The sequence below is a fragment of the Trematomus bernacchii genome, unplaced genomic scaffold (assembly GCF_902827165.1).
Source record: "Trematomus bernacchii unplaced genomic scaffold, fTreBer1.1, whole genome shotgun sequence".
NCBI classification, from domain to species: Eukaryota; Metazoa; Chordata; class Actinopteri; order Perciformes; family Nototheniidae; genus Trematomus; species Trematomus bernacchii.
Window position 1 is genome coordinate 2,439,092 of NW_022987710.1, and position 13,434 is coordinate 2,452,525.

Genomic DNA, 13,434 nt, shown 5'->3' on the forward strand with positions numbered 1-13,434 from the left:
ATTTTGGGTACAGCCTGATAATAATGACTTACAATAATCCAGCCTTTAAGTAACAAATGCAGGGAATAGTTTTTCTGCATCGTTTTGAGGCAGGATGATTTTAGCAAGGGTACCCAGATGAAAGAAGGCGATCCTTGAGATTCATTTTATGTGGGCGTTAAAGGACAAATCCTGATCAAATATAATGCTGAGATTCCTTACGGTTTCGTTGGAGGCCAAGTTAATGCCATCCAGAGTGAGTCCTGTCTGTCTTTAGGTCATTTGTTTTGGAGTTGTTTGGGGCTGAGTAAAATAATAACTAAAAAGGTGTTCAACCTTAATAAAGTTAGAGGTCGTCAAAGTTTGTATGTCTTAAGGCATTCTTGAACTCTATTTAGATTGATAGGTGCCACCTGGCTTGGCTGATCACCTGGATAACAAAGAAAGTCAGAGTGAATCCTTATTATATTATATTGCCTAAATATATATAGCATATATCGTATAGCATATAGCGTATAGCATATAGCTTATAGCATATATTGTTCAAATAAATAGCATTTGAACCAACCATTTTAATATTCCATGTACTGCTGTTTTCAAAGTTTAATATGTATGAAAGAATGAATGAATTATGCACTTAGGAGCACATTGAACTGATTTATTTTAGTTAGTCAAAGTTAGTCAATATTTGCTTATTCAAGTGGCACAAGTGTTGTTCTAGTGTGGGACATGGCATTTGTATGTATCACGTATCAGTCTGTTTCAGTTTGAAAGAACAGGAAAGCTGGATAGACATAGTAGAGTGCCCTGTGGGGGTCCTGATCATGTTGTTCCTGCCTGCAGGTCTGTGTGGCAACTTCAACAGCAACCAGGCGGATGACTTCCTGAAGCTCAGTGGGGTTCCAGATGCCACAGCAGCTGGTTTTGTCAACAGTTGGAAGACACATGCTGGTTGCCGCGATGTTAAGAGCAGCTTTGAGAACCCTTGCAGTCTTAGTCTGGAAAATGGTTTGTCTGACTCTTTCCACTCTTTGCTGACACTTTGGGTTCTTCAGAATGTCTGATGTTGGTCCTGTTTTGTCACCGACAGAGAGATACGCCCAGCACTGGTGCTCAATGCTGAGTGAGCCTGAGGGAGTGTTTGCCTCCTGTCACTCAGAGATCAGCCCTGACTCTTACAAAGAGGTGAGTCTCACTGTTTCCTGTGGACTGTTACTAGACCAGTCTCCAGGCCTGTCACATGACCTCACACTGCCCTGCCTTTTCCGTTCCGTCTCCTCCCAGAACTGCATGTATGACAGCTGTAACTCTGAGAACAGTGAGGACTGCATGTGTGCTACAGTCTCCGCCTATGTCCATGCCTGTGCAGCTGCAGGGATCCACCTCAGCGGCTGGAGGAACACCATCTGTGGTGAGCACTGAGTAACTGGAGCAGAGTCAAACCCACGTGTTGCATCAGTATGGAAGCATTGAATCTGAGAGCATGATGACAATACAAGTGATCTTACTGCTTTTAATATTGTATTGTAGAGCAGTCTGCTCTTTTTTGATAACAGCAGATTATTGCTAAGGATGCTTTGATCAAGAGACCATTTGCATTTATATTAATCAGCAGAAAGAAGTCTGGTCAATTTAACCTCAGCTGTGGCCAATACAAACATTAGTTTTTCTCCATCAGAAAACACAGAGTAATATTTTATATATTTGTGGAGAACAAGAAACTTTAAATTCCCCCAGTGAAAAAATGAATAGAACAAGAACAGGAACCAAACACAGAAGAAGGTATGGAGTTGAAAGACATAGTGCTGGACGAGAGAGAAATCAGCAGAAGAGCAAGACAGGAACACAGTATGGGCTCTATCAGTGTTTAAAGACTGGTTACCTGAAAATAAAATGTGAACAGTTCCCGAGAAATCTCCATAAACACCTCTGTCAGTTCTGCCATCATTTAGGTAACGTCGCAGTAGACGCTGTTAGTGCAATTAATGTCTCACCAACTTTAAATGTTAACACAGAGAGAGAGAGATCAATAAAACACAAATACAGATATGGTTGAGATGAATTATTATTCAGTTGCGCAACAACAAACAATAAAGAGGTACATCACCTTGCTTCAACAGCAACCAATCGCGGAAATGCCCCATGGAATACAAGTTTCCCCCAGCATTTATAGGATTCTAAAATGACGCACCCTCATTGTATCATGCAGCCAACCACACGAACGTCACATGTTTTCTCTCTGAATGCCATACTTGTATATGTCCCAGATATTAAAAGGTCATTATCTCATGACGTCTTTAGGAGTGATTAACAAAGACTTAACTGTATTATCTAATCAGCGCCTCTCTGCACTTCCTCTGACCTCAGCATCAGCTCACTTTAATGATGTAACTAACTATGTTAATAATCCACTAATAACCAGCAAAAGGGGGTTGTAACTCTGTTGTTGCTTGGACCCTTAACCAAAACCATTAGCAGGAAAACACATCCAACAACCTAAAGCCCTGCAGCAAAACTACAACGAGATCTTGCTGTGACATTGTAGCACAACGGGCTAAAAAACACTGGCCTTTTAAACGTCTTCACGTGGCCGGCACTGACTCTGCTGTGTCCTCCTCAGGGAAATATGCCAGCTCGTGCCCCAGCAGCATGGTGTACTCGGACAGCATCACGACCAGCAGCCACACCTGCCGCTGCCTCGGCTCCACGGACCTCAGCTGCCACGCGTCCTTCCCCCCCATTGACGGCTGTGTCTGTGCACAGGGAACCTACCTGGATGACACCGGGAAGTGTGTTCCATCTACGGCTTGTCCCTGTTATGACGAAGGCTCAGTGGTGCCTCCTGGAGAGGTCGTTAACAAGCAAGGGGTCATGTGGTACGTAAAGCTTTTGTTATTTTGGATATTGTTATTCCAGGCATGTGTATGGGATTTGGTAGGATGAAATGATTCCCCATATTATCCCTTAATGCATCTGCAAACAAACTGATATGTTTGCACTTCAAATAATTGTGAATTATACGGGAACAGGTATTGTATGCCAACTGGTCCTAAACATTATGGCTGTAGTTCCTTTGTGCCAGCTCTGGATCTTCTCTCCTTTCTTTCGGGCTTGAGAGGAACAAATTAATGTTTATCTCTGACATATCTGGAAAAAGGGAGAATTTCACAAATGTTTAAAGTGTGCACTGCAGTGTTATATAAGTGTATGTATATTCATGAGTTGTTATATTCCTCCTCTAGCTCCTGTAAGGACGGTAAACTGGGCTGCATTGGGGAGATGATTGTACAGCCATGTAAGTAACACAATAGAAACACCTGAAAGGGAGTGTTGCCTTACTTCCTGATGGTAGCTTTTGAAGTGAAATGGCAGAGCAGTTGTTTTTAAGCATCTAAGAGAGAATAGGACTTCATCCAGCTGTGACAGGTTTCAAGCATTTGATATCCCTTTCAGATTTAGAGCCTTGGAAAGTTGCTGTCTGCCAACATAGGTCATCATTTTCACTTGTTTTATATTTGAAAATACTAACCCGGTTTATGACAATTTCAAAGAATATACTGATCACTAACACTCTCTGAGACTGAGCTGTTTAGGGGGTAATGATCTCATGTATGTGTTGGGTCAGGTAAAAGACAGCAGGGAAAAGCTTGCTTAGCTCTGATCAAAAAGACCTACCAACACCTATAAAGCTCATTTGTTTAATGTGACCGAGAAATAATGTGGGAAGCTGCACACAGTCACTGTGACCACACACAACTGCCTCTAGAACCACTATCACTGTTACCGTTATGTTTGTGTACAGCGTTTCAACACACAAGATACAGCCTGAACTTTAGATGTGTTCTTCAGATCAAGACAACATACAGGCAAAATGACAAAAAGTCTAGGGAAAATATGTACAAGTGGACAGTTTGCATCACAAATACTAAAACAGAGCGATTTGCCGCTTAGACAAAAGAATAAAACGCTACGTCCCATCTGCTGTACTTTCTATACTGGAGGCCATAGCTGATGGTAATCATATAACTGCAGTTAGGGTGACGATATACGGAGCCCCTACAGGGACATGAGATACTCTGGCTGTGTGTTAGAGTGATGGGGCTTGTTTACATGTAAAATAATACATTTTATATTATATCTTGATAACAAAAATAGTCCATCAACAAGGCACCATTAATCAAGGTTATCTTGGTTGTCAGAAAAACAAGTTTATGCAAGATGTTGCATAAAATCAGGGCAACAGTAGTAATAGAAAGAAAGAAACCAAGATTCATTTTAGAATGAAGTATAGTCATTTCAGATATGTCTTTTCTTAGCAGCCTGTGCTCTTCCTATGGAGTTTTTCAACTGCTCTGCTGGTCCAGCTGCTAAAGGAACTGAGTGTGAGAAGAGCTGCAACACATTAGACATGGCCTGTGTGAGTCACCTTTTTCCCAACATAGAGGAACATTTATCTGCAAATACATTACTGGTTTATATGGATCAAATATTTGGATAATCAAAGTAAAATATACAACTGTAAGTTTGACAACTTCTGCAGGTGTCCACTGGGTGCGTGTCCGGGTGTATGTGTCCATCTGGGATGGTGTCTGATGATAAAGGAGGCTGCATCAAGCCAGACGCCTGCTCCTGTGTTCACAACGGCATCTCCTACCAGCCTGGAGAGAGCACCAAGGTGGACTGCAACACCTGGTAGGTGAATCCCAAGTGGAGGGAACGGCTTTTACTTGAGTTTTTTGGTTACACCTTCATCTTTGAGTGACACGTACAATGAGAAGTCCAATCTCTCTCTTTACAGCATTTGTAAAGACAGGAAGTGGCAGTGCACTACAGAGGCGTGTGATGGGACCTGCTCTGTCTACGGAGCAGGACACTACATGACCTTTGATCAGAAACGCTTCACCTTTGATGGCAGCTGTGAATACATTCTCACTCAGGTATAAATTCACTCACAAACAAGAGATAGAACAGATTAATGCACTTGTGGTAAATATGTTATAACTAACCCTATCCCACAAAAGGTTTTGGTAAGCTGCAGAAAACCAAAGATATATGCCTTAATGTTGAATGGGCTTGCTTCATTTCACGAGACAAGACCGACAGATAAACACTCCAACATCTTAAATTCACATTAAATTATTATTAGGACGGGTCAGTGATGTGAATCAGGAGTGCTTTTTGAGGAACCACCATTCTTTGAATGTGTTGCTGTAGGCTTGTAGAGTTATTTCAAACCACTGTGACCTCCCTGCTTCCTTAACTGTCCCTGTCAGTTCGTTCAAAGAACATATCCCTGACAAAGGAGAGAACGGGAGTCGAGCAGGGCCACTCATATTGATGACTTTTTTCTGTGTGTGCGTGTGTGTGCCTTCCTCAGGACTACTGTGGCAGTGCACAGAGTAATGGAACCTTTAGAGTTATCTCTGAGAATCTTCCTTGTGGAACCACAGGAACCACCTGCTCCAAGACAATCAGGATCTTCCTAGGGGTAAACAATCAAATATCCATCCATCTGTGTCTGTCTCTCTGTAATGTATCTATATCAACAATACAAATCTGTCCTTTTCTATAGAATGCAGAAGTGATTCTAACAGAGGGACGCTACCAGCTGCTTTCAAGTGGAGATGAACATTCAGTTCCATTCCGTTACAGCACTATGGGCATCTATCTAGTAGTTGAAGCCAACAATGGACTCATTCTCATGTGGGACAGAAAGACCAGCTTGTTCATCCAGCTAAGCTCAAAATATAAGGTACCGCCGGATACATGTTTTTGGTCTTGTTGTCACAAAAATTGATTAATTTGGATATTTAAGCCGACAGCCATGACATAAGGACCTCTACCTTTTCAGGGTCGCGTGTGTGGCCTGTGTGGCAATTATGACGGCAATGCAAATAATGACTTCACAACAAGGGGCAATGCTGTGGTGGTCAACCCACTGGTGTTTGGAAACAGCTGGAAGGATTTACCCAGTTGCCCCGACGCTCAGAGCATTAGCAGCCCCTGCACAACCAACCCATACCGACAGGCCTGGTCGCAGAAACAGTGCAGCCTTATACAGAGTGACGTCTTCTCCGCCTGCCACTCCACTGTAGGTTGTTGATGAGACCATGTTAGACTATTCATGAGCTTTCCTTTTCAGCCTGCTGGCCCAAAGGTTGTCCCTGTTAGGAAGACAGCACATAACCTACTGATTATGCTATATAAAGTGTCTTCAAACATGGACATGTTTACACCTTTATCAGGATCATTCAATGACCGACTGTTGGAAGATTTATCCAGATCCTTTACTCATGTTAAAGTAGCAATGCCACACTGTAAAAATACCATTACAAAAAAAGGAGTGCAGAAATATACTTGGAAAAGAATAGCATTTTTCTTCCATTATTGTATAATAATATTATTTTTTTGTAGGTGGATCCAACTCCATACTATGATGCATGTGTGTTTGACTCCTGTGCTTGTGACACGGGTGGAGACTGTGAGTGTTTTTGCACTGCTGTGGCTGCTTATGCTGAATCCTGTAATCAAGCTGGAATCTGTATACCATGGAGAACTCCAAAGATCTGTCGTGAGTATCTAAGATGAACAATCATTTAAGGCAATAGACAAAATAAATCAGGGTTGCATAAGGTAACAAGCAAAGTTATTTTAGATAAATACATACCTATCAAGATCACTCAGGTAAAAAAGGGTTTGCTGGATATTATAACCTTTGTCAGTGAGGGCTAAAAACTTTATATCACTGGAAAAATAACAAGATATTCATCAAACACCTTCATGATATATTTTCAAATAATAGATAACTTCTTTATTATTTAAGCAGCATCAAATATGAGGCACAGGCTAGCAGGGGTGGTAACCATGTGAACTAGCAGTCTTCACCGCAAGTCTCTGCCCCCTACCTTGCAGTAAGCAAAGAGCAAATCCCTTATCAAGTAGAGTCAGTTTGATCCTCTTGACTAAAAGTTTGGTTATAAAGCCCAAAATTACAGATTTTACATTTGTCTCAGGTATACAAATACGGTATACGAATACGACAAATTTGACCGAGTGTCATCCAGCAAAGTCCTGATGGGGGCTTCTATGCAAGACACTTGGATATAAGGTTTTTGAAGTAAACTGCTGCCAGATGCCTGTCTGAAAACACTTACTTACAAGAAACAAGTTACTGTATTATTTTAGGTATATCCTTGATCATTCAAAAAATACTACGAACAAATTATAATATCTGCAGTATTTTCCAGATTGGTTTTGAAAGATTGAAAACAAGGCCTTTCAAAGAGTTGTAATTAAGATTGGGTTATGGGTTACTTACTAGGCTTAAGTAAAAGATGGCTGGACCCTACCTTCTTGGCCTGTGCCTCAAGGAACATGAGTATAAATATAACCTGGCAGGGTGGATTGATTGCACTGTTGTAACACAACACCAAAAATAACTATATATTAATAAACAACGTTTATATGTTTAATAAGTCTTCTGATTAGTTTTGCATTCTATATTTTAAACTCTGGTTGGTTATGGATAAAGTTGTCTAATCAACTTAATTCTAGATCCATAGTGGGATATATGGCTTCTTTTCTAATCAGACAAGGCGTTTCCTAGAGATAACCAGATCATCAGCTGGATACCACATCGCCAGCCAGCTTGGGACCAATGACATTAGGCTGAACTTCTGATCACTGGTCGGACTTGATGAGAGAAAACTTCGGAGACCAATATTATCTTTGCATATTTACACAACTACTCAGCATTAACTTAAGACGTTCAATTGACGTATTGATCATTCTATGTTTCTACTTATTCGTAGCCAGTATTTAAATAGTACAGCCATACTTTTAATATCATCAGTACTCTCTCTGAGAAGTCCAGTCTGGAATATCTATACTAAGTGTAATTTTATTTTCCAGCTCTCTTCTGTGATTACTACAATCCCCCTGGAGAATGTGAATGGCACTACATGCCATGCGGATCTCCTTGTATGAAAACCTGCAGGAATCCATCAGGCAGCTGCTCTCCACAGATTCCTCCTCTTGAAGGTAAGTTAAGCTTTTTATAACTTGACATAACCCCAAAAACACATTCAAGATTGAAGATCTCTGATTGAACGCATTGTCCCTTTAAATTGGCTGGATTTCTCAAAAGTTCTTTATTTAAAAGTTGTCGTTCAACCACAATGCCAGGTTAAAGTATCAAAAAAACACTTAATCTGGTTGTACCCATGAATCGGCAAATATTCCAACATGACCATTTGTTTGTTTTTAATTAGGTTGCTATCCAAAATGTCCTCCTGCTCAGCCATACTTTGATGAAGATACTATGACATGCGTTTCAAAAGAACCATGTGGCTGCCGCGATAAAGAGGGGAGATACTATAATAATACTGACAAAGTGCCAACAACCGAAAACTGTCTTACATGGTAAGTCTTGCATATAATACATGTCCCAGTCAAGGATGTATGGGTTTGTTGCAGGTTCAAATTAAATGAAAACAATATTATTGTCAGTAATATTTTCTGTTTTTTTTCTTGTAGTAACTGCAGTTCAACGACCATCCAATGCTTTTACGATGCCCAAGGTATGCTAAAAGTTTGGAGAGATTGAGGGTTGTAAAAATATATAAATATGTCAAGTAACTGGGAGGCTGTGGCTCAGTGGGATAGTGCGCTGAACTTAGTGCGCTGAATTTTGAATCAGGGGATAGCAAGTTCGAGTCCCACTGCAGTTAGCATGTTGTTGTGTCCCTGGGCAAGACACTTCACCCCAAATTGCTCCTGTGGGGATTGCCCACAGTACTGAATGTATGTAAGTCGCTTTGGATTGGCGTCTAACAAGTGACATGTAATGTAATGTAAAAGTAACTATGTTAACAAAACATATTATCTTTTTACAGCCTGTACTTGCACATATTTGAATAAAACATATTACCCTGGCAATACCATCTATAACACAACAGATGGGCATGGTAACTGCTTCATAGCAGTGTGTGGGACAAATGGTACCATTGACAAGGGGTCATATTTATGCCCAGTACCAACACCAACAACAACTGTAAGCACATCTACAGCAAGCCAGTCTTCAACCACCTTTGTTTTTACAACCACACCAGGTATGCGCAACATCCTTTTTTTCCAAAACTGAAGTCATATTCAGCTGTATCGTGTAAGATATACTAAATAACCTGCCCACTTTGATGTATGTCCCATATAGTTACAGTCCCATGCAATCCCTGTGAATGGTCCCCATGGTATGATACTAGCTTCCCAACTCTTGGAACTCCAGGAGGAGACAGTGAAACTTATGACAAGATTAGAGAGGCAGGGCACAAGATATGTGCCAAGCCAAGCGAGATCCAATGCAGAGCTGAGAAATTCCCAAATGTCTCCATTGACAGTGTTGGACAAGTGGTACAATGTGATCTGGCTAAGGGGCTCACATGCAGAAATGAAGACCAGTCGGGACCACTGGCTTTGTGCTTCAACTACCAAGTCAGAGTTCTGTGTTGTGACTATAGTGCATGCCCAACAAAGCCTACTCCTTCTATGACACCTTCAATCTCAACCACAAAGCCCCATATAATAACTACAACCAAACATGTTACAGAAACACCTTGTCAGGAAACGTTATGCCAATGGTCAAAATGGATAAGTTCTGACTACCCTGAAGATGGTAATGGGGGTGGAGACAATGAAACCATCAAACACATCATTCAGAAAGGATTTAACATCTGCGAGGATCCAGTGGCAGTGGAATGTCGTGCTGCGGAATATCCAACAGCTCCCCTTTACCAACACGTGACATGTAATAAACAAGGACTCCTGTGCAAGAACAATTTACAGTATCCTCCCATATGTCTCAATTATGAAATAAGGGTAAAATGTTGCAGAACAGTTCAATGCAGCACAACACCACAAACTACTATTACTTTCACACCGACATCACAAAAAACACCTACCACTACAACCACCAAGCCTTCAACCACAACTGAAACAACAACACCCTCAACTCCCTCCACCACAGTAACAACTACGACACCCTCAACTCCTTCCACTACAGTAACAACTACAACACCCTCAACTACTTCAACTAAAGTACCAACTACAACACCCTCAACTCCTTCCACCGCAGTAACAACTACAACACCCTCAACTCCTTCCACTACAGTAACAACTACAACACCCTCAACTACTTCAACTAAAGTACCAACTACAACACCCTCAACTCCCTCCACCACAGTAACAACTACGACACCCTCAACTCCTTCCACTACAGTAACAACTACAACACCCTCAACTACTTCAACTAAAGTACCAACTACAACACCCTCAACTCCTTCCACCGCAGTAACAACTACAACACCCTCAACTACTTCAACTAAAGTACCAACTACAACACCCTCAACTCCTTCCACAACAGTAACAACTACAACACCCTCAACTACTTCCACTAAAGTACCAACTACAACTCTCTCAACTCCTTCCACCACAGTAACAACTACAACACCCTCAACTACTTCCACTAAAGTACCAACTACAACACCCTCTACTACAGTACCAACTGCAACACCATCAACTCCATCAACAACAGTTACAGCCTCAACACCTTTGAGTCCAACAACTACTACACCTTCTACCACAACTGAAACAACAACATCTCAGCCAACTACAACTGCACCTTGTCCTGGTGGACATGATATGACATGTGGTTGGTCAGAATGGATCAATCTGGGAGAGCCAACCACAGGCCCAAATGGTGGAGATGATGAATCAATCCAGAAAATAATCTCTGATGGCTATCATATATGCTCAGCTCCTGAAGAAGTCCAGTGTAGATCTGTTCTTTACCCAGGTCTTCCTATGTCAGAGATGGGACAAACTGTGACTTGCAACAAAGATGTCGGTTTAATTTGCAACAACAAACAACAGGGGCTTCAGCAACAGTGTTTTGATTATGAGATTAGATTTCAATGCTGTGGGTGTCAAACACCTTCCACTACAGGGCCTACTACACCCTCAACGCCTTCCACTACAGTTCCAACCTTGACACCTTCAACTACAACCACCACTACACCTTCTACCACAACTGAAACAACAACATCTCAGCCAACTACAACTGCACCTTGTCCTGGTGGACATGATATGACATGTAGTTGGTCAGAATGGATCAATCTGGGAGAGCCAACCACAGGCCCAAATGGTGGAGATGATGAATCAATCCAGAAGATAATCTCTGATGGCTATCATATATGCTCAGCTCCTGAAGAAGTCCAGTGTAGATCTGTTCTTTACCCAGGTCTTCCTATGTCAGAGATGGGACAAACTCTGACTTGCAACAAAGATGTCGGTTTAATTTGCAACAACAAACAACAGGGGCTTCAGCAACAGTGTTTTGATTATGAGATTAGATTTCAATGCTGTCCGTGTCAAACCCGTTCTACTACAGGACCTACTACACCCTCAACGCCTTCCACTACAGTTCCAACCTTGACACCTTCAACTACAACCACCACTACACCTTCTACCACAACTGAAACAACAACATCTCAGCCAACTACAACTGCACCTTGTCCTGGTGGACATGATATGACATGTGGTTGGTCAGAATGGATCAATCTGGGAGAGCCAACCACAGGCCCAAATGGTGGAGATGATGAATCAATCCAGAAGATAATATCTGATGGTTATCATATATGCTCAGCTCCTGAAGAAGTCCAGTGTAGATCTGTTCTTTACCCAGGTCTTCCTATGTCAGAGATGGGACAAACTGTGACTTGCAACAAAGATGTCGGTTTAATTTGCAACAACAAACAACAGGGGCTTCAGCAACAGTGTTTTGATTATGAGATTAGATTTCAATGCTGTGGGTGTCAAACACCTTCCACTACAGGGCCTACTACACCCTCAACGCCTTCCACTACAGTTCCAACCTTGACACCTTCAACTACAACCACCATTACACCTTCTACCACAACTGAAACAACAACAACATCTCAGCCAACTACAACTGCACCTTGTCCTGGTGGACATGATATGACATGTAGTTGGTCAGAATGGATCAATCTGGGAGAGCCAACCACAGGCCCAAATGGTGGAGATGATGAATCAATCCAGAAGATAATCTCTGATGGCTATCATATATGCTCAGCTCCTGAAGAAGTCCAGTGTAGATCTGTTCTTTACCCAGGTCTTCCTATGTCAGAGATGGGACAAACTGTGACTTGCAACAAAGATGTCGGTTTCATTTGCAACAACAAACAACAAGGGCCTAAGCAACAGTGTTTTGATTATGAGATTAGATTTCAATGCTGTGGGTGTCAAACACCTTCCACTACAGGGCCTACTACACCCTCAACGCCTTCCACTACAGTTCCAACCTTGACACCTTCAACTACAACCACCACTACACCTTCTACCACAACTGAAACAACAACAACAACATCTCAGCCAACTACAACTGCACCTTGTCCTGGTGGACATGATATGACATGTAGTTGGTCAGAATGGATCAATCTGGGAGAGCCAACCACAGGCCCAAATGGTGGAGATGATGAATCAATCCAGAAGATAATCTCTGATGGTTATCATATATGCTCAGCTCCTGAAGAAGTCCAGTGTAGATCTGTTCTTTACCCAGGTCTTCCTATGTCAGAGATGGGACAAACTGTGACTTGCAACAAAGATGTCGGTTTAATTTGCAACAACAAACAACAGGGGCTTCAGCAACAGTGTTTTGATTATGAGATTAGATTTCAATGCTGTGGGTGTCAAACCCGTTCTACTACAGGACCTACTACACCCTCAACGCCTTCCACTACAGTTCCAACCTTGACACCTTCAACTACAACCACCATTACACCTTCTACCACAACTGAAACAACAACAACATCTCAGCCAACTACAACTGCACCTTGTCCTGGTGGACATGATATGACATGTAGTTGGTCAGAATGGATCAATCTGGGAGAGCCAACCACAGGCCCAAATGGTGGAGATGATGAATCAATCCAGAAGATAATCTCTGATGGTTATCATATATGCTCAGCTCCTGAAGAAGTCCAGTGCAGATCTGTTCTTTACCCAGGTCTTCCTATGTCAGAGATGGGACAAACTGTGACTTGCAACAAAGATGTTGGTTTAATTTGCAACAACAAACAACAGGGGCTTCAGCAACAGTGTTTTGATTATGAGATTAGATTTCAATGCTGTGGGTGTCAAACCCGTTCTACTACAGGACCTACTACACCCTCAACGCCTTCCACTACAGTTCCAACCTTGACACCTTCAACTACAACCACCATTACACCTTCTACCACAACTGACACAACAACAACATCTCAGCCAACTACAACTGCACCTTGTCCTGGTGGACATGATATGACATGTGGTTGGTCAGAATGGATCAATCTGGGAGAGCCAACCACAGGCCCAAATGGTGGAGATGATGAATCAATCCAG

The 13,434-nt window shown here is 41.9% G+C and overlaps 1 protein-coding gene across 1 annotated transcript in view; it reads left to right on the plus strand.

The window, feature by feature from the left end:
- LOC117491111 (mucin-5AC-like) overlaps nucleotides 1-13,298 on the plus strand; it is a 22,656-nt gene extending 9,358 nt beyond the window's left edge. The window contains exons 12-30 of the mRNA XM_034140960.1: nucleotides 823-987; nucleotides 1,070-1,164; nucleotides 1,264-1,390; nucleotides 2,600-2,855; nucleotides 3,222-3,274; nucleotides 4,299-4,396; nucleotides 4,520-4,671; nucleotides 4,778-4,916; nucleotides 5,357-5,467; nucleotides 5,552-5,731; nucleotides 5,831-6,070; nucleotides 6,394-6,550; nucleotides 7,891-8,019; nucleotides 8,250-8,400; nucleotides 8,515-8,558; nucleotides 8,874-9,089; nucleotides 10,037-10,684; nucleotides 12,764-12,920; nucleotides 13,211-13,298. Coding sequence (XP_033996851.1) covers nucleotides 823-987; nucleotides 1,070-1,164; nucleotides 1,264-1,390; nucleotides 2,600-2,855; nucleotides 3,222-3,274; nucleotides 4,299-4,396; nucleotides 4,520-4,671; nucleotides 4,778-4,916; nucleotides 5,357-5,467; nucleotides 5,552-5,731; nucleotides 5,831-6,070; nucleotides 6,394-6,550; nucleotides 7,891-8,019; nucleotides 8,250-8,400; nucleotides 8,515-8,558; nucleotides 8,874-9,089; nucleotides 10,037-10,684; nucleotides 12,764-12,920; nucleotides 13,211-13,298 — 3,206 coding nt within the window. The remainder of the gene's footprint in view (nucleotides 1-822; nucleotides 988-1,069; nucleotides 1,165-1,263; nucleotides 1,391-2,599; nucleotides 2,856-3,221; nucleotides 3,275-4,298; nucleotides 4,397-4,519; nucleotides 4,672-4,777; nucleotides 4,917-5,356; nucleotides 5,468-5,551; nucleotides 5,732-5,830; nucleotides 6,071-6,393; nucleotides 6,551-7,890; nucleotides 8,020-8,249; nucleotides 8,401-8,514; nucleotides 8,559-8,873; nucleotides 9,090-10,036; nucleotides 10,685-12,763; nucleotides 12,921-13,210) is intronic.
- Nucleotides 13,299-13,434: the final 136 nt, after the last annotated feature.